Source organism: Melospiza melodia, chromosome 8 (genome assembly GCF_035770615.1).
Source record: "Melospiza melodia melodia isolate bMelMel2 chromosome 8, bMelMel2.pri, whole genome shotgun sequence".
NCBI lineage: Eukaryota > Metazoa > Chordata > Aves > Passeriformes > Passerellidae > Melospiza > Melospiza melodia.
In genome coordinates, this window is record NC_086201.1 from 19,968,193 (window position 1) to 19,989,674 (window position 21,482).

General features: G+C 36.9%; 1 protein-coding gene across 5 annotated transcripts; it reads right to left on the bottom strand.

Annotated features, from left to right (window-relative positions):
• Positions 1-408: 408 nt before the first annotated feature.
• On the bottom strand, positions 409-21,461 carry METTL8 (methyltransferase 8, tRNA N3-cytidine). 5 transcript variants are annotated; one of them, XM_063162120.1, is made up of 11 exons: positions 21,394-21,461; positions 20,612-20,724; positions 15,679-15,834; positions 12,337-12,428; positions 7,266-7,657; positions 6,646-6,695; positions 4,065-4,128; positions 3,593-3,732; positions 1,625-1,731; positions 1,459-1,524; positions 409-739 (listed from the first exon to the last, which is right to left on the bottom strand). In XM_063162120.1, the coding sequence occupies exons 2-11, from the start codon at positions 20,614-20,616 to the stop codon at positions 552-554; spliced, it is 1,260 nt and encodes a 419-aa protein (XP_063018190.1). In that variant the 5' UTR covers positions 20,617-20,724; positions 21,394-21,461; the 3' UTR covers positions 409-551. The 5 variants fall into 5 exon arrangements, with proteins under 5 accessions (XP_063018190.1, XP_063018187.1, XP_063018191.1 ...); XM_063162117.1 differs by lacking the exon at positions 21,394-21,461 and adding an exon at positions 21,197-21,338; XM_063162121.1 differs by lacking the exon at positions 21,394-21,461 and adding an exon at positions 20,855-20,925 and having other exon boundaries at positions 20,612-20,722.
• Positions 21,462-21,482: the final 21 nt, after the last annotated feature.

Consider the following 21,482-nt stretch of genomic DNA (forward strand, 5'->3'; position numbering starts at 1 on the left):
GTTAGTGTGAAATCATAGCTACATGCAAATCAGAAAAAAATTTTTGTCTTCATTATTTATGCACCAAGAAATTTCCCTCCAAAGAGGAAATACAGTCGTAAGACACGGTGGTTGAAAAGGATATGACTCAGAAATTAACATAGTCTGTGGCAATAGTGAGAACAGATACTCTGTTTCTCTAAATCTCTGAAACAATTATGCTTCAGACTAACCTTTTTACATACCATGAATTTCAACAGAATGAGGTGTATACTTATTGACTATTCATATTCAAGGGAGTAAAATAATGCCTGGTCACAGTTATGAAAAGATTATTGCATATAAAGCAATAGTCAGAAATGGCCTTTATCTCCCCTCAGATTTTTCTTACACATATGAATTTACAAAGAAAAGAAAGTCAGAGAAAGGTTTTCAGTTCAATACATTTATTGAACTTTTTAATACTTTTCAGTGGCGAACACAACATTTATGCATACTTAAATGAAAACACACGTACTCAAATTTCCTTCAGTTTCTGAAGTTCAATTTTGTACTGCATTTCTGGAGTAAAATTATTTACAAGGGTGCCTTTTGGTGCTTTCTTCAGGATTATGCAGAGATTGCAATGGCTTCTGGAACTTGCTTTGTATCCAAACTCGCTGCATTTTGACTTTTTTCTTTCTGTTTACTTGTAATCGCCGATCAACTAAATTCTGTACTTCAGTTAATCCAGCCAAGGTGAACATGTTCCATACCTCATCTATTTTTTCATATGAAAAATTATTGCAATTAAAAAAGAAAGTAATTTGTAGAATGTAGTAATTACCAACCTGTAGTTCAACCAAAGATGGAATTAAATCTATTTTGCAATTTGAAAGCTAAAGGACACTACCTGTAATAAGGATTTGTTAGAAATTTATTTTCACAGCTCTTGATTTATATTGCAGTAACAATTGTCATGTTGAGGCCCAAACCACATTAGTTATTACTCACAGCATCCACAGATACCCTTTCTTCACAAGGTTCCAGGTGCCATAGTTGAGTAAACAAATTCATGCCATTTGGTCACTGTTCACATATTATCAAGATAAAGCTACTTCCCCTGACAAATGACTATCCAGACTTTTATGTCATTTATAGCTACAGACTCTCCTTCCAAGCATGTTTACCTCAATTTTAACAGAGAAATCATGCACATGGTGAAATAATAAAATTTGAGCATACAATTACACACAGGATACTTAAAGAGAAATTTCCAGTGACGTCTGTAAGCAACATTGCAGGATCCCAAATGCAACATGTGTGCATACAAAGGAAACTATTTTCTTACAACAGGTAGCTTTGGTCTTTTTAAAAGCAGAGAATTTTTTAAAAAGCCAATAAAGCCTTCTTTAAATTTATGTTTTAAGATGAGCTTTCATAATCCAAATCACCTTGAGAAACACATAACCCATTCTATGAAACTATAACATTCCGTACCTTTGGTAAAGAAATATACTCTGGTTCCATCTCCTCTTACATAAAAATTTTCTGACAAGCAATGACCTAAGAAATTAGAGCAGTAATGAAAAAGGACATGTCACTTTTTTTTTTCCCCAGAAAGAGCTAAAATGAACAGTAAAATACCAAACCATTCAGGAATTACCTTCTTTAAAACGAAGTTGAGCTGTATCGTATCTTCCGTAGTCCCGAAATAACAACATTCCTCCAGGCTTCAGTAGCTTAGCCAACCTATTTACAACCCCTTGCATCCTTAGAGAATAGATGAGATGCTGGTGAAGTTTGCAAACATAAGCAACCAAATTTGCTGCCACAGACCAAAAAGGCAGCACCGCCTATGAGTAAGAGACTGTTCAGGACAGTAGCTGGGCACAGAATTACAGCCTTGCCTATAGAAGCAGAAGTTTTGCACACTCGGAAAGAAGTGTATGTGCACAAAAAGTGAAAGTGCTTTGAGAAATTTCATCCAGCAAATCTAAAAGACATTAATTACACAGCTTGAAGAAAGTTTAATGCTTCCAATTCTGCAACCAAATTTTAGAGGTGCGCTCTAGCATAATTGAAGTGTGTTAAAAATTGACTACAAGAGTAGCAATTATCAAAAACTAAACACAACAGCCTAGAGATAAATTACTAAGTAACAATTTTCTGAATATAAATGTGTCCCTCTCATGTATTTTCCATCTTTTCAAAGTACATAACTTCTGCACCATGATTCCTTGGTTTTCTTTTTCATTTCCCACTTTCAAAGTTTCCAGAAAAAAAATGTATATTGAGCAAGATGAATCTGGATCACATTTTCCTTTATGTGGTCATTTTAATTCTATGAGATGGAAGTAATGACTAAGGCATCTTTGGAAAGTGGGTCTCAAAACACAGATAATTACATGAAAATCTTTGTGTGTGTATACAGACACATGTACAGAAAAGCATCCATGTCAGCCCTGGGGAAAAAAACCCAACCCAAACCAAAAATGACAACCCACTCCCCTCCAAAAAACAAAAAAACCCCAACAAAAACCAAAAAGAAAACAAAAAGAAAACAAACAAAACAGAAAATCAACCACAAAACCCTCAAATGTATTCTTAAGAGACTAAGGAAAAGATCCACAGAAATTTTGACAGAACATCTGAGTACTGCTTCTACAGGCACAGGTGACTGAATGAATCACTGTCGTCCAATTTCTTCCTGGCAGCATGGCTGGAATTACAGAGATCTAAAGTCCCCTGATTGAACTCTTTTTGAAACCTGGACCCTGGCTTTGTGTGATTCGTGCTCATGTCTGAATAAACAGAAAGTAGAAATATTCTATACAGGGAAGGTTTTCCTGTATAAAGCTAATCACTAGTAGCAGGGAAACAGTTCTCAGACCTAGGCAAATACTGTTCTGTACACCGAGCACATTTTAATGACATTCTTGAAGTGATAAATGTATTATCACACAAACAGCATGTATTTCCCTTCATATAATCTAGTTAGAGTCAAGAAGTTTAACTTACATGCCCTCTTCTAAATTTTTTGCATTAAAAAAGGTCATGTTCACAATCAGCCAACCTTAACAGTCATAAAATTTGGTGCATTAGACATTGAGAGGCATTAGCAAAGGCTAACAGTACTCAATGCTACACATGAAAATTAGATCAAATGTTTGCAATCCAAACGAGTTACAAAATTATAGATCCATTTTAGTTTAAAAGGCTGCATGTAAGCATTTGAATGTGGCTAAATCAGCAATCTAAGTCTACATCAACACATTGTAAGGTGTTAAATCACGAATGTTTGGTTTTGATCACTAAAAATAACTGCCTTCTAGAAGATTGTCAGCCTGGTTTTGTAATTTGCCTTTTTTTGAATCTGTCCCTTCTAGTAGAGATGCACTTAGTTACAATATATCCCTTGTGTTTGATGGAGACTGGAGACTCACTAATTATAATTAGCATGACCAGCTTTTCTCTTGAAGCCTGAAAATGGAAACAGCATTTAAAATATCTTATACATGCTGTAGCTTATTAAATAACATTAAAGATTCATCATCTTCTTTGGGTATTATTGAAAACCTTCCGTTAAAAAAGAGATTTAACCCATTTGCTTTGCCCTTTAGTCTTCATTTACCTGTCAGGATGAATAGTAGAGAGCACAAAGACAAGGAGAATGACATCCAGGATCTCATCTGGAAAAGGATAGGGTAAAGCATCATCACACACATCATGAACAAAGGCAGAACACCAGGCTGAATTGTAGGACGAATGTGACTGTCAGGAAAAAGATGAAAAGAGGCACAGAGAGAACAGTAGTAGTTAATACGTTTACTGTGACTCAAGAAACATTTTTTCTTCAATTATTCTGCATTGTAAAACATCTCATATAAAAGCCTATTCTGTCCGGTATCTTACTCAAGCTGAGAAGCAAGCTCACTGATGGTATTCATTCCTCTCTGCATACAGTATGACTTTGTTCTTTGGAATATTGAAAACTTCAGTTAAAAGTTGTCAAAGCCATCACATTCTTTTTCATGAAGATGGCTTCCTGGCAGCCTCCTGAATTACAGGCTTGTAAGGTACTCTAAAGAGAGTGCATGAATTACCTTTACCAGCTCCACTGCTCCTGAAGCAAAATCACAACAGTACAGAAAGGTTCCAGGTGTATTGCTAGGAAAACAAAACCAACATCAGTTAGAAAATTATTAATGTATAAGATGAAAGTCTACATCAGTGTTCATGAAACTTCAGAGGGTCCTCTGGGCTTCTCCACAGGCTTGATCAAGCATGCTTTATTGATGTCTAGCACATGGAAAGCCACATAGGTTGTAATGAACCAACAGGGCAGAAAAATTCATAAGAATACCAACAGACTGCTAGTACAAAAAGAATTATAGCCTTGTCTGTGAGGAAGCAAAAAGGAAAAGAAAAAAGGTCACAGAGGGCTGTCAGAACTGATGACAATGTCCTGGTGCTGTAATGCATAAATGCAATTAATAGGTCACATTTTCTTACAGGAGCACTGCATTATTAACCCATGGATGCAGCTTAGTTAGCAATATGATTCGGGCAGGGATGGAGAATTGCAAAAGTCACCCAGTTCTGCAGAAGTTTTGGGTTCCATGTGTCACTTTGCTGCTCTTTTGATTTGATTACGCATTACTGGTTATTGTACTCCATTATCTCCTTTGCTTTCCAACTAGGATGAATAAGAATTTCCTGCAGCACTGTATTCCCTTCTCTTCCCATCCAAGACTCAGCCAGCTGCAAATTTCCTTGTACCATTCATTAGATACTAGTAATTCTAGGGAGAAGTTTTTCACCTCAGAAGGATAAACTGAGAAAGCTACTCAAAACCCACAAAGAGATGACTTCATGATCAACTCACGATCAATTTAATTAATTAAAAATATATTTAAGATTTTGGATAGATGGCTTCTTCAGAAGGGAATCAATAAACTCTGCCAGTGCCTGTAGATCTCACAGTATACACAGCTAAGCTAGTGACTTCTGAAGGCTCAACAGGAGAATGCTTCTGGAACAAAATATACTCCATGCTTGTTTGGTTTGCTGAGCAAAACCTTTATCAGCTCTGTGACCACCATGAGAATTGCTGAATTTACGTATTTATTATGAATGAGGACAAGCAGCCAGGCTTTGGACCCAGTCCAAAGTCCCTTTGGAAAGGTTGAGCTGATTACCTAATAGACTTGTTAGAATGTTGGGGTTTCTTTTATTTTTTTAGAGCAGAATAGGAACTATTCTATGTAACTAACTATGTAAAAAGTCCACTTAAGACAAAGACATGGCTTGATCTGCATGGTGTTTTCATGACACACTGTATTAAAAAGCACTAACTTAAATTTTAAGGGAGGCAGGGGGAAGAGGTTTAAGAGTTACATCACTAACTTTAATGAAATTTTCTTTTGTAACCAGGGTACACTTGCTTGACACTGGCTTGTTTTTATATGCACATAATTATATGCATATAGATACATTATTTTATATGCATGTAATTGCCAGAATGGCAATTTTTAGATTATTAAATTCAGAGTAAAACCAACTGTTCTCTAATGCCAAGCCTGCTTGGAGATTAAGAGATCTTTCCATTAGGTCATATACAAGACAAACAAGCAAGTTGTTCAATCTATCAACCAAGGTGATTGACTGAAGGATTTACACATGAATAGAGATCTCCAGGAAAAATACCTAAGGAGTAGTTTCTTAATTATCAGAAATGCCAATCTATGACTAATGCCTCCTGTGAGGAAAACACAAAAGTTTGTCTCATCTTTTTCAACATAGCCACGTGATATCTTTTTCTATATAGGGTTCCTTTTAAAGTTTTCATATGAAACCAGGCTCTCCTTTCACTACATGTGTCTAAAGCAAAGCATTTGCTGTGGGATGAAGATGCATTGATAACAGAGGTACCATGTATGACTCTGGTGCACCACTTAATTCCTCCTGTTGCATTTCCATATCTGTAAAACGGAGAATTTTTGTATAATGGTGATACTAGCAAGCAGAATTCATTGATAGAATAATGAATCATGTTGCTCTCAAGCTCTTAAAGGCATGAAAAAAAAGAAATCTATTTCAACCCTTGAAATATACATATCCTTTCCAATAAAACCTTCCTGCCTACATGGATGGGAGGACAAGCTGTCATAACAGTTTTTTCTAAAACTGAAAGCTAAGTGGATTAAAACATTTCAATACATTAAGTAATGTGATATAGGACTTGTGCCTTGACACTAAAACCACAAGTAATGTGACAAATATACCAGCCAATTCAGAAAAAATAGAACTTCTTTCCAGTAACTCACATGCCATTATCTATGGTCTCTATAATTTTGGCCTTTTGAAGAGATACCTGGTAGCTTTACAGTGATCTATAAGACAAGAGAATATTTAATCTGCCTGAGATTAACTGTAAGAACTCAGTCTGAATGCACTCAGAGACAAACTTTGTCAGCAAATATGATCCCCCAAGACCAGGGTGGAGTAACATGAGGAGTATCCTATACTGATGGCACCAATATTATTTGTAGTTTGACACACTAAGAATCTCAGCACTGTAAAATGGTTCACTCAATGCTTCCTGCAGCACAGATCCAGCACCAACATTTGGTGAAAATGAAGAATGAATACAACATTCATATTTGGAAATCCAACACAATTTACCATAGAACTTTCAGAATAGGAAAGACACTGTTTCCAGCTCCACAGCCAACCTAAAATCAGAAGAGAAAGATAAAATCAAAATATATGAGCAAACAAAACCTTTTTTTGCTATCTTTGTCTTAAATTAGTTGGCCAGTAGGACCCATTAGACTTGAAGGTATGTTGGTCAGAAAAGGTATAATCAGCTAATACCACAGTTCTCAAATCATGTACATGATCATGTTTCTCCCCAATGTCTTTCTGAAGTTAAAAGAGAATTAGTCTCTCAAACTGCATAAGAAAATGCAATACTCTTGTTCAATTTCCCCATTTGGCAAGAATGCAGCAAGTACTTGCACTTTGAGACAAAGCACTTAAACTCACACCTGTCCTGAGGAAATAAAAATCCTGACTTTCAATGAAAACGGAATCTGACAATCTAGCCCTATTCTAACTATGGAAAAACTGTAACGGGAAAACCAAGTCCAGATTTAGGTTTCTCTCAAAGGTTCTGCCATAAATGAATGTAGTATGTAAAATTCCAAAGGCTTGCTTTCCTGATACTTAGTAAGGGTCTTCATGAGATTTTTGAGTAATTCTGTGGAGTTCTGTAGATGTGCAGAACATTTGCAGTGCATTACCTCTAATATTCGGTAAGTGGCATCACAACCAGGGAAGGATTCGACCTTGCCAAGTTCTTCTCCACACTTTTTACCTTGAGGGTTGGCAGTAAGAGCTTTCACTTGATTTTTATTATATACATATCCTTGTACAGCAGTAGAACCAGATCCATAATTTTTCTCCCAGTATTTTTCTCCTTCTTCAAACATTCCATTTTTGAGTGTAAAACTGCTGTCATTATTTATTTTTGTGTGTTCCAAAGATATTTTTTCTGTTTTGAACTCTTCTCTCCTTTTTTCTGGAAGAATTTCTGGAAACTCCAGAAACAGCCAATTGCGATCCTTGAAAAAGTTATTTTTATGTGTCTTGTAAAATTCATTCCAATATTTACTGGCTTCTCTCTCATATTTATCTGAAATTAAAACAGAACAAAACCTTGGTGAATATGAACTTAGCTAGAAAACACTCTAAAGCAACATATAATTTGGACCTCAAATATACAGATTAAAAATCCATAGTTCCACACATTGTACATTTAAATTAAAACACATGGATTTTGTGTCTCACCTTAACTTGTGCTCAAAATAACTCCTATGAGGGTTTAACTAGATTTTATGACACTTAGGAAGGGGTTGACAGGCTTACAGCATATTTTTAAAAGTGTAGTGACATCATAGAACAGCACCACCAAAATACACAATCTAAAGATTCTTGGACAAGCTTTCCATGCTCTAATTATAAAAAAATGCATCTTTTCAATTATTTAAGAAATAGTTTTCAAATGTAAGAATTGAAATTCTTTCATGCTTTATGAAATTCTGTAATCAATTGCAAATTTGTTGGTACCTCATCACCTATTTAAAAAACAAATCCAGTTCTGTGCACTGGACTGATAAATGCTACTGCACAGCAAATAGACAATAATTCACACCTAAGCATTCAACAATACAGAAGGAACATACTTGCTTTCTTATTTTCAAAACACTTCAGAGTCTTACAACAGACTTTTGTGTTCACTTTTAATTCACAAAACATTCTAACTAAGTGTCAGAATGTCAGAAAGTAGGACTGGAAGGGATTTCACACAATCAGGGAATTCACATCCCTCCTTCACAAACATCTGTTCAACTTATTCTTAAAATACCACCTTTCACACACAACTTTCTTTAGTAATATAATACAGTCCTTAATTTTCTACACAGTTAGAAACCTTTTCCACTGTCTACCTAAGAACTTCCATCTTGCAATTAGGTCAAGCAATTCTCGTCCCAGATAGGGATCAAGCAGACAAAGCAAAGATTACTCTCTTTTCTCTTGTAACATCTATTTACATATTTGAAGTATTTTACTATGCCTCCATAAACAATCTATTTTCTAGATTGTCTAAAATTAACTCTCTTCTTTTTGATTTTTAGACTTCTGATCATTTCTATTTTTCTTTAGATTCTCTCCAATTGATTTACTACTTTGGGTGTTTTATTCTGGCAAAGGCATTATAATTGCAGAGAAAAAGGAGTATTTTATGAGGCTTCCAGGTTGCAATCCTGTTTATAACTCCCAGCTTGCCATTTTGCAACAGCATGACACTGCTGATTCAGCTAGTGATTCACCACAACTCTCAGATCTTCTTCTGCAAAATGACTACCAAGCCAATTGTTCCAAAACCTAGTTTGTTTTTTTTTCTCAAGGAATTATTCGGAAGCAAAGAAATCTGCACTCATTTTTAGCAAATTTATATATTTCAGATTATTTTTTCCAATGTTTGTCCAAATCTTTCTGAATCTCAATCCTGTCCTTCACCATACTTAAAACACATTTTCACTTAACACCATCTTCAAGTCTCTAATTTCCCGAGGTCACTAATGAAAATACCAAGCAGAACTGGACACAGAATAAAACACTCCTCTGCCCAGCACAGCCTTCCATTCTGAAAGGCTCTCTCCAGGCATTCATTCACCCAAAAGCAGTTTCATTAGCTCTCACTTGCCTAACTTGCTTATGAAAATGTCAAGTAAAGCAAATCAGAAGCCTGACTAAGGATAAACTTCAGGACATCTGCTGCTTTTCCCTTATCCCCAGGGCTTGTAACCTTCTCCAAGAAGAAAATTAGCTTGATTTTATGTGATTTATCCTTGAAAAAATATTTGTTGGCCAGTATTCATCTCCTTTGTTCTTCTGATCCTGTCTGCAAGCTCTGGATGCACTCTTCCAGTATTTTTCCAGAAACTAAAACCAATTATCTGACTCTTATTTTTTTCCCACCTCCTTTTTTAAAAAGCAAATATTCTCTTTTCTGCTTTTCCACTCATCCATGTACTCTATGGATGTACTTTGTAACCTGCTCTTTCTCACTTCAAGAACAAAATCTTTCCTCCTTCTCACTAGCACTAATTGTGCTAGCCACTGGACTGGACCTAGCTAACCCTTTCAAAGGAAGGCTGATAAAAAGATAAGAATTACAGCTTTTCAATGTCTCTTTTGTTGATGGTTTTCCCTTCCTTATCCCTCCTAAAGTACCAAACAAAATTTTTTTTCTTGTTTTTCCCCCTTATTTCCAAAGCATTTGCAGAACTATCTTGCTACCCCTCACATCTCTTGCTGCAAAAGTGTACCTCATATAATGTGCTGCCTTTCCTGTTTTGTTCTCACTCATACCAACACATTAGTTCTTTTAATAAAAATGTACAGAGTAAATGTACAGTGCACTTCTACTACTCTCTTTAAATCTTAACATATTATTTCCTAAATTGCTACAGCTTTTCAGAGATAAACAAGGCTGAGAATTATCATTAGAGGCACAGACAGGCAGTGGGAAGTGGTAAGGAGGTGGCAGAATGCCTTGTCCTAGAAATCTGCATAATGTTTTAAAATTAACATTTAATACATCCAATTGTATTATTAAAGGGCAGGACCCAGCCCTATAATTGTAATTGTACAGGCCTGTTTTATATTTAGAGTTCAGAGTTGACTGAGGTCATATATCAGATTTCAACAGTTTAAGTTGCATTTATAGATTGCTCAGCTTCAGTATAAAAACCAAAACCCTTCTAGTCAAAAGATTGTTTAATTATTATCACCCCTTGCTATAGTCACAATTTTCCTACAAGTCTGCTCAGAATCCTTGAACTTAAATTCACATCAAGTTTTCCAGATTTCAGAACTGAAGGAAAGAAATAGCTAAAGTCAGCCTTTCAAACTGTATTAGTATGGAATGACATGGGTTTAAGTGAAGGAACACTTTACTTTGCATTGTTGCACTGGGCATTCCTGCATCTTTGTGTAATAACATGCATGCAGTATTATCAAATTTTTATTTCATTTTGTGCATTTAATTAGCCTACCCACAAAATACTCCAAAGCATGTAAAGATTGCATAACTTAAAAACATAAACTTCCAAGAAAAAAAAAACCCAACCAAACAAAAAGACCAACCAACCAACCACAACAACCAAACCTCCCACCAAAAAAAAACCAAACCAAAAAACCAAAAAAACCTTTACTTTGTCAATCAATTTTTCTACATAACACAACCTTCAACTGCTAGCAAGCATGCCTGAGAAGAAACCGCACATGGTAATATGGAAATCAAATTCCTAAATGTAGTATCATGACTTCATTCAGTTCCACTGCTCTTGCTTTAAAAAGGCTCATCAGAGCTCTTCTACTTCAGTAATATAATAGCATTGGTGAAATCTGTCTTTTTTCCCCTCACTGTAGTTTTCAAGGCCCCAAAATAACCTGCTCATTAGCCTTGGTCTGGTTCATTGTTTACACAAATAGGCCAAAATGTACTTCCATTTGCAGAATGAAGCTGAAGCTTTCTGAAGGAACACTATCAGCAATGCTCACCTATTCAAACTCTAAACAGAGGGGCATTCATAAGAAATGTCCTTGGATTCTTGTGTTTCATGGCAATAGCCAAATGCCTGATTATTCCATTTCTCACCAGTACAAACTAACTTCTAATTGATTGTAGATAAAGAATGCAAGATTCCATGAGCACACAGCCACACAGCTTACTTTTCAATTACAAGCTCTTTTTCAGCTCTTTGTACAAATCAAGTTAATATATTAGATGTAATTTTTGAAAAACAAGCATTGTACTTCTGTATGTAGATAAAAAATGTGAGAGGTAACAGAGAAAGGCAGGCTGACAATTTCAGAGTATTCCAGGTGATGAAGGGCACACAATGCAAGGCACATTCTCAGGTAATTCAAACAAACTCCAACATGTGCCTTGGTGTAACCAAGGCATAGGATTATAACAACATTATCTGGCAGATTCATGACATGCTAAGTAAACTGAGGCACAGATATCCAAGTGACTACTTTCAGAACATCCTCCTAACAGAAGAATAAATGAAGAATCCAGTCTTCTATGCTACTATCAAGTTGATATTCCAGCTTTAGCATTCATAACCACCCTGGAGTTTAGTCTATGGTTTAGTTTGCCAGTTTGAAACTAGAGCTATCACTCTTCAGAAACCCAGAATACATTAAATTTCCTTCTGAAGACAGGCACAAAACTCCTCAATCCCTTAGAGAGCAGACCATGGAGGATGTATTGGAACACCTTCCACACAAAGTGGACACATGGATTCCGGAGGCACTCCCTGGCAAAGGCAGCAAGCTGGGACCACTGCAACTTGTATGGCATTTAACAGAAATACAGTGCAATGAACAAACACAAGCTCTCTAAACAGTTCCCAAATCACTGAAAAGCATTTGAATATTGTATATGGGAATCTTCATCTCCAGCACTCTAGCTGATTGCAAATTCATTCCCTTTGATTCTGTAAAAGCCTTGTGTAGTAGAAGTTGTATTCTGGAGGACTGCAAAACGGGTCAGAACAACTGCACCATCCTGATGCACGTGTTTTACACAGAGTCTACTGCCACCCCAATTGTAAAACTGTTCAAATAAGAGACTGTACTGTTAGGAAAAACACATTGTGAGTTCTTTTGAGGCAACAAAGGGGAAAAAAAAAATTAAAGAATGCAGAAATAAAAAAAATGTTCCTGAACTCTGTAAATCTTCAATTATTTTAATAAAGAGCCTTAAAAATTTTTATACCATTTGAAATTTGTTACCTTGGTCTTCTGATTGAACTTTCACAAGAGAATTCTCTGTTGCTTTTTTCTTGGCATTCTCTTCTTCTTCTTGTGACCATTGCATGTGGTCCCTGCAGAAGGCAATTGAAGCAACAGCTTTTCAATAGGGTTTTTCATAATATTTTTTCCCAGGAAAAACAGTCATGAATTAGCTACACTGTCTCAAATACCTTTTTTTTGAGTGCAAGCAAAGGAGACCACAAGCAAAGTGACCACAAGGAGACTGACAGTTAAAACCTAAGTTTCAGTGTATGACAGATAAAAATTAATTACTAATTAGGTAAAAGTCAAGTGATTAAGAAACATGTTCCAACTGCCAAAAGACTGAAGTAGCATGTATTTCTTTTATTAATATCAGGATTATATGTATCTTACAAATTGAATGTGTTTACAGGAATGTATTTTGAGTGTCCATTAGAACTGTATTTAGCTGAATACAATAAGAGACCTACCAACAAACACCCTAATGCAAGAAACACCTCACATTAATAGTGTTTATGATGAGGAACTAAGGACTAGCAAAGAAATCAGCTGTTCTGAAACAGGGAGCATAATCCACCTATTCAATTGGAACAGGTGGAATTGATAAACAGGATTTTACTTTTCTGAGGAACAGAGACAGGTAATATTAAAAAAAAAAAAAACCAAACCAGAATGAGACATGTCAAGCAGTGCTGCAATGTTTCCAAAGTCTATGCCATCTATACTTGTGTACAGTGGTTACCTAAATGTTATGTTAATCCATGGTCACAGAACCAAGCCCAGATCTGACCCTGGTGACTAAACTGCCTTCCCTGCAGATTCTGGTTTGGATCAGACCACAGTGGGGAGTACCCAAAAATGTGCTGCAGGACGGTTTCAAAAGCCAATCAGCTGTCCCTCCAAATTGTCCAGTCTGAACAGATTAAATTAGATAATATAATTCAAGTAATCTATTAGATCCTAATCCTACTGAAATGAGCTAAGTGAAAGCCCAAGACTAAAATTCCATTGGTTACTATGGGAAAAGGAAGAAGGTGCCAACTTGAAAAGAGTTGATTGTCTCTAAAAGCTAATGAGCATCTTCCTTTTCCGTAGTTGGTGACATATAGGTAATTTAATTCTTAGACCTTCACTGTTCCTCTTTTGTTAATTGTGGGAGACTAATTGGTATGTATTTGTCTGCTTGCCTCAGACTTGATTTCCGCCTCTCTACTGAAATATTTCTCATTATTGTCCCCAGCAGGTTGCCTCTCCCCTTCCTGTATTTGTTCATATACCAAATGTTCCTGTGCAGTGTCATGGCTCTGACAGACACGCTGCAGTCGAATAAAAGTGAGTGACCGAAGCACTGCCAGGCAGACATCCTCTTGGAAAGACTTGCCTCCCTCCCTGCTATCACCAGTGCTGACCTTGCCTATTCCAGCAAGCTGAAACCAAGGACTATTCAGATGGCAATAATACACAGTCAGCCCTTCTGACAGATGACTTGCTGCTCTGTAATCTTTAGCTGATCAATTTTAATCCATCACTGTGTGTCTGTCAGAGCCCTCAGGGGCTCTACACACAATACTAAAGGTGCCTGAAGCCCTCCATCTTCATTAACTGCCTTTTTTTTCCCCCTCCTTGGAAATTCATAAAGCTCTTTTTGGTGCTTTTGTTGAAATTTCCATATGGTAGATCTCAAATAGTACTGCTGCAGCACTTCTTGATCAAAATCTACAAAAGAGGGGTCACTGCATAGCTCTTACAGCAATTATTTACATATATAGATGCTTCACATGAGGCAGCTCCTTCAGCAACACAAGCTGGTAGGAACATGGGACACATAAGAATTCTAATCACAGAAGTGTTTAAATACAGAAGTGTTTTAAGCTGAACACTGAGGCAGCAAAGCAAGCTATCCATTTTAACCACACCAGGAACTGTTAACATGAGTAGGCCTGATATGAGATCAAACAATGCTGCTTTCAGTTCAGCCTATTCAACTTAGTCTTTTTCTGTTACCTTGTTTGCTAACTTACGGTTTAATTATCTCTGTGATAATGTAAAAACTGGTTCAATTACTGACCTGAACAGAAGCAGGCATTTTTTTTGCCAGTGTTTAGCATCATTCATTACTTCTCTCTCAAAATGACAGAAAAGCACCACAATAGACATCTAAAGCATTAGTTCCCAAATTTAATTTACTTAGTATTTCTAGCAGCAATGGTAGCAGCTCTTGTCTCTCTGCCAATTCACACAAAAAGAATGCCACTTTATGAACTAACAAAGATGATGAGTGGAAAACAAAAGGACATCATACATCAATGTTAGAGAAGACAAATATCTTATGCTTACCCTGTATAATCTATTTAGCACTACCACCACATCCTAATTCTCCTTACCTCCCTAGTGAGAACCCTGGCAATGTAATGAGCTTCAGAAACAATGACCTAACCCCCAGCACAGCCAGGTTCTTGACTTATCAAGACCTTCACAACTTCAATGCACCTCTGCTTCAATTCAATTTCACCTGTTTTCCCATCTGAGCTACATAGATTCATCTGCAGATCCACCTTCTGAACAACCCTGCTTCTTCACTTCCGTCTTCACAATCCATTCCAACCACCTGCATCAAAGTTTGGTAACTCTATGTTAGACTGTCACCAAATAGTAGCAGGTAAAAATGAAGCTACACATGACCAATTTTTTGGAAGGAAATTATAAAACAAACAAACAGACAGAGTTTCATCAAAAAACAATGTTACAGAAAAAGGGTGGTCCTTTTCTTAAAATCTTTTCCTCCCTTGATTATATAGCCTACACTTCAATCAGCATTTACACCTGATTTTACATTTTATGTAAAGGATTCATCCACCTAGCAGGAAGCATGAAGCCTGGAAGATGCTTAAGAACTACATTGCATGTAGATTTATGAAACACAGAGACAAACTTTACACTCTTAACACAATAATCAGACAGCTTCCAGCTCCCTTGACCAAGGAAGTATAGCCAACTCCACATTTAGCCTGAAAGTGGTAAGCATTAGGGAGCTAATCCAGTATGCAATGTATTGTACCTAGAAACTTTCTGCCATTTTAAATAACATGGACTATCTTATCTCTAGATCCTCTGTCTCCTAATTGATTACTGATCATTAACAATATTTGATTTCACTCCTTGACTAATTATCAGCTGGGCAGCTTTTAACACAGGTCACTTGTAACAATCTCAGATTTCCTCTAGTGCTTCCTTCATGTGCCTATTCTGGCAGCACCATGTTTCATACACCCACCCCATTATACCAGAGTAAACAGTATACAAAATTATATGAAAATGATCCTTGAAGAAACATCTCACCACATGTTATGCTCAAAGACCTTAGAAGGATCAGTTAAAATCCGTGATCCGAGTGGAACCGTTGGTCGTCTGTTACTTTGGTGCCTGTGTTGCATCTTGGTTTTCCTCAGACATAAAGCAGAAAGCCTTGTAATGAAGTTTGTTGTGTTGAGAGACCTGAGAACACATTAAACTCAAATTACAGTTTGGCAGTAATGCAACTATTTATGTCACTTACATGAGAGACTGGTCAAATAGCCAAGAACGAGATTTACTAAAAATATCAATTCAAATGCTTTTTAAGAAAATGGCAACATCCCCTCAGTGTGCTGAAAGCCCAAATAATCCCAAAGTAGGCTACTGGAATGAAACCAGTCAAAAGATAAATTACCTGGTATCATTTCAAAGTCCTGTCAGAGAGGGGAAGGAAAAGAAATACACAGTAAAACAATAACCCAAGACTGATACTGTACCTTTACAAATGCAAGCAAGAAATGATCAGTAAAGAAACCACTTCTTCTAGTGGGGACACACTGTCAGCAAAATTGACATTTTTCACCCCACTCATTTTTTTTTCAAAAAATTTCACTCTGGAACTATGACTATGGTTTTATGCTTGTAAATAGGAAATTAAATATCTTGAAGTGTAAACATAGTGCACATAAAGCTTTCCAACATTTCTGCCATTTATTCTCCTGATCTCTGTTCGCTGCTGTCTTTGAAATGTAATTTTTATACATGTTTCATCTCTATCAATAGAAATTATAAAGTGATACAGATTTTTCTATTACATGTATAATTTTAACTTATATTCCAAGTAAAGTAAAATATAGCAATATCTTCATAAAGGGTCAATAATGAAAGAAAACAAGAGTGTGTATCTAGTATCAGCATTTTTGGTGGGTTTTTTGCATACTCTTGTTAACGTAAGCTTTCTATGAGACAAGTAAAATGAAACATCCCCCCAATGCTTTTACTCTGATGGGCTTTTGTTCATTTTTCCTTAAAATTATTTTAAGTCCTATTTCATCCTGCCTTTTTTCTCTTGTTTTTTTGCAGTGTGCTTCCATAAAAACCACACATATATATTTAATGCACTGGAAATCCAAAACATAGTTACAAGAGAACAGGCACAAGACACTACTAGAAAACATTCTGTGCAAATTGGTTGCAAAGCAAAGATTTCTATCTCGAGGAAAATAGTAGTATTTCGTTTTGTACTGTTCCACAAGTTTCGTACTGTGAAAATTATTAATCTGTACACATCAATACAATGACTGGCAAAGGAATCACTTCAATTAAATTAACAATTCCTCATGAATCATGTACTTTTGAATGAGTCATGCTTTAAAAAGGGCATTGTTTATTCATTTTAAGCCTACAGAAAAAAAAAGGAAAAAAGATTAAAATTTCTTTTTATTTGTTGAAGTTTAAATAAAATGGAGTTTGCCTTATGGTTGAAAATGCCAAATAAAACCACTGTTAATTTTGGCTGCTGAGACTCTAAGGTTATCATGACACAGAAGCATTGCCATACAGTGAAAATGTAACATTTAGGCCTATTTAAAAAATCAAAACTTCTTTTAATGTTAATGAGTTTATTGTGGTTGATTTTTTTTTGAAATGAGGCTCAGCAACCAAAACTCTTCCAATTTACACTTCAATTACTACAACTTTTTAATGGGTTTTATTTGAAAATATGCATGCATTTTTAATAAATAATCCATAATTATTAACACATATGGGATATAATGGAATAGTAATTATTATACATGAAAACTAAGGCATCATGACAATTTCTGCAAAATGTGTAATTTACATAAAGGCAATTAAAAATAAAATTATTGAAAATAAAAATAAAGAGATAGTCCTCCAAAACCCCAAAACCACAATCCAAAATTATTATTATTAAATTACAGAAATGCTTGGATAAAGATTCCATTATTACACTGCAAACTGTTTACAAATCCTCTTCCTCCCTCAATCATTTGAAAAAACCTGAGTTAGTATCTTGCATTTCCTGTGCCAGCATTGATATTCACCACAAAATACAATGATTCAGCTGCTAGGCTAGTCACATAATTTTTCTTGGCTTTCTAAATATCTCAATAAGAACATGAAAAGATGCACAGATGGGAACTACAGTCAGATGACTAAGATGGTCTTACATCAGTAAAATCCAGATATGCAAGCCTTTCTATGAAAAAGTGAGCCTTTGAGTGATAGTTGAACAATTTTAGCAGATAAATTCTGAAAATGTAAGGCAAGTGGGGTAAGTGAGGAAGTTTCCTGTTGTAATCTATGTTAAATGTGAATGAACTCCCTTGAGACATGCATGGACATCCCTGAGAGTTAGAAGTCATCCACAGATCATGAGATTAGTTGGCAACATGGCTACTAAAAGCTCAAAATGCATTAAATCACTTTTAAGCCTAAATTCCATTTTCTGAAGGGAGTCATTGCTCAATTGTTTAACTGAAGTTTGTTAATGAAACAGGCAAACACTCTTTCTTCTTGTCAGGTAAGATGATCATATCCTGAAGTTATGACAGTAAGAAATGTTGCCTGAAAGAATTAGGAGTTCTTTCCCTGTTCACAGTCAGACAGGAATACTTTAGGTTTGATTATTAATCAAAGAACTCAACTTTCATCTTTAAGGAAATTAACATAAAACTGAATTACAATAAAAATTTTTAAATTTTGTAGCAGCATAACTATTTTTCAGAAAAAACCTTAAAGAAACAATGCACTTTATAACAATGTTGAAGAGCAACTTTGTTTCCCCATGGAGCACTGCCTTTTAAACTTTACAGCTTTGTCATTGTTACAACTGCAGATCAGGTCCTCAGTTTAACTGAGAAAAATTCAGAAACAAGTAAACACAGCATCTTTAATACAGTTTTTTGCAGGTAAACATGCAGAAGAATGCACACACATCAACTGCTAGCCAGACCTGAAGTTGGCATTAAATTAATTGATGTTGCCATTAAAACACTGAGCAGTCACAGCCATAGAAGAAAAATTAGATATAGGAGAAAAGCACTGCTAAGATTTTTTTAACAGTGAATTATATCCCAAAACATTTGTAAACCACTTAACTGATGAGTAAAATTCTTTAAAAGTATCTATTCTAAGAGAGATGTCAGAGGAAAAAAAAAAAACCAACCAAACAAAAAGAACAGAAATAAACCTGCTACTTTTGTCCAAGAACCTAATTTAATGAACATATTGGATGAGAATATTTTGACATTTGGCCAATCCCCAATTACAAATCTAACAACTTCTTCCATCTCCAATTCTCCTAGGTTGACTATATAATGCTTTTATCCCCAGTCATCTTGTTCTGTTTATGCTGAATAAACTAAGCTACTGTACTACTTGTAGAGTCTTTGTTATAAAGACAAAAATAGCCTATATTAGGAACAGCATGTGCAGCTTTTGTTACATTCCTAGACAGAAAAGTATTCTGGAAACAATTCACTTCTGCTTGGTACCTAGAAGCTTATCTAGACAACATTTGACCATTAATCCCCAATGCTCTTCTGTAAAGCCTTGCTAATCTGTATTATCACCATCAAACACTACCAAAACTCAAAACACCTTACACTAAACAAGTGGCAAGTGGCAATCAGGAACAAAAAGGAAAAGAACACTGAAGACAATGGTAACACAGAAGGTAGAACTATTAATTACCAGTGGTTATTTTTAAAAGACATGCATATTAATATTTCTTAATATTTCCAATCTGGTGGGGGTGACTTTACTGTCACCCAGACTCACTCACTAACTGAGTGCTTAATCCTATTCTACTTGACCAAGTAATTAATCATGCCCTCTTGGGGCTTCATAATTAGTTTTTCAATTACATACTTCCAAAAACTTATGCACATTTGAAACAACAGGGTATTTCACAACTTCTCAAACTCAGCAGATCTAAAAATTTCAACTCTTTTTCTTTCTCATGCACCAGGAACAATGCAGACCTCCCTGTGAGCATATAGTAACTTCAGTAAAACTGCTGCAGAGCAGTGACTCCCAAGGGAAAAGAAAAACAAAAGAAAAATTATTTTTATTTATTTTGATTCCTATAGAGACAACAAAGTTAAAATTAGTTAAAAAGCAAAGCAGATAAAAATAAACAAACATGCCCCACCACCAGATATGACTTTAATCACATATACATGTGCTGAGAAGTGCCTGTTCCTCCACAAGCTTCCACTAGTGAGGTAGTCTGTTAAAAATAGTTGAGCAAAGAGGAAATAGTTTATGCAATGAGAGAGAAGGGGAGATAAATCCTGCGGGTTTACTGGAAACATTTACTTGAATAATCAAAGGGCTCCTCGTTACCCTGCACACCCTCTGCTGGCTGCTACTTACACGGAAAGAGGAAAAAGGAAAGAAAAAAGGTATTGAGACTTTACATGTATATACACCCACTTGCAAGATACATCTAAACCTCCAAATGCAATCACTTAAACTATTTTAAATATATTATCTACAAAATACTGAATATTTAAATGTATTACCTAACAAAAGATAATTTGTCTCAACACAAACTATGGGGTTTGTTATTAAAGGTGACGAGAATTGGGATAGAGCAGCATGAATTTTACTACTGTCTACAATTTATATTCAATAACCTCATCCATTTACATTCTTGCAGGACTCTGGATGTCCATGTGTACTTTGGTGAGCTACAACCTGCCTTGCCAGCTCTGAAGTCACTGTTGCAAATCCATTGTTGTTGTATGCTCCACTTACTGCCCTAATCAGCTCTTTGAAGGAGCAACTGCAAGCATTGTGTTTGTGTTTAGCTCCCTGCAAGCAGTAACTGCAAAGCACCAGAAATTTAAAGGACTCTCTCTCTCCTTCACTATCAGTGAAGATTCAACGTTCCACTCAGATCCTGAAGAATAGATACGGGCACACAAAAACATCAGCAACTTTTGATTACCCCATTTGGGCGCCTGGCCTCTGGCAAGGAAGAGAAACGAGTCTGTCCGCAGACTTCAGTAGCTCTGCTGGCAAGTAGAGATGGATGACCGCGACAACATTTGGGACGTAGCTCTAAAAATACAAAAATGAAGTGTCATACATCTTAAGAAGTTTCTGTTGACCTTGGAGTTTTAAACGGGTTTCAACCAATCCCTTAACCTTTCCCCCAGGTCCGGGTACACTCAATCCCGCACTGCCGTACCCAAAAAGGCTCACGGCAGGCGCCCAAAGGTCGCAGGTGCCAGGCCGGGCGTGCATTCCCGGGAATGCCCCCCCGCCCAACCCCGAATGTTGAGCTCTGTAGCAGGAATATTTCTTAAAAAAGAAGATACCAGTCCCCACTTCTCCTGAACTAGCGACCACTAACAAAACTTTCCTGATTTAACTGAAAACCCAATGAGTAAAATGTTTCCATCTGCACGCCCCGCGCGTCGAGCGTCCGCATCCCTTAGCGCGGGATGGGCGGGAGCGCGGCCGGGGCAGAGCTCGTGGAGCGCGGGCGGCTGCGCGGTCCCGGCCGGCGGCCGCTGCCCGCGATTCTCACCGAGTCCTGCGCAGCGCCTGCTCCTGCCCGCTCCTCGGAGCGGTGCCTTATCAGCCCCTACGCCGCAGCGCTCCCGTACGGGACGGTGACCCCGCTCGGCCGCCACTCGCGGGCACCACGCGGCCCGCCCAGTAACGGCGGCGGGACGTGAAGTCCGGGCGGGCCGCGCGATTCCGCTCCCGGAAAAACTACAGTACCCGGCGGGCCGCGGGAGAGGCGGTGCAGGGCAGTCCCCGCCCGGCGTCTGCGGAAACCGGAGCTGCGGCGGCCGGGGAAGCGCGGGGCG

What these genes read in the sequence shown, in the direction of transcription:
- METTL8 (XM_063162121.1), bottom strand. Translation starts at nt 20,910, where the DNA reads ATGCACGCCCGGCCTGGCACCTGCGACCTTTGGGCGCCTGCCGTGAGC. An exon ending in CCACTTACCGAATATTAGAG is followed by an intron (nt 6,696 to 7,265) that starts GTAATGCACTGC and finishes TTCTGATTTTAG; the next exon opens with GTTGGCTGTGGAGCTGGAAA. An exon ending in CCTATTCTGAAAGTTCTATG is followed by an intron (nt 4,129 to 6,645) that starts GTAAATTGTGTT and finishes TTGTTTTCCTAG; the next exon opens with CAATACACCTGGAACCTTTC.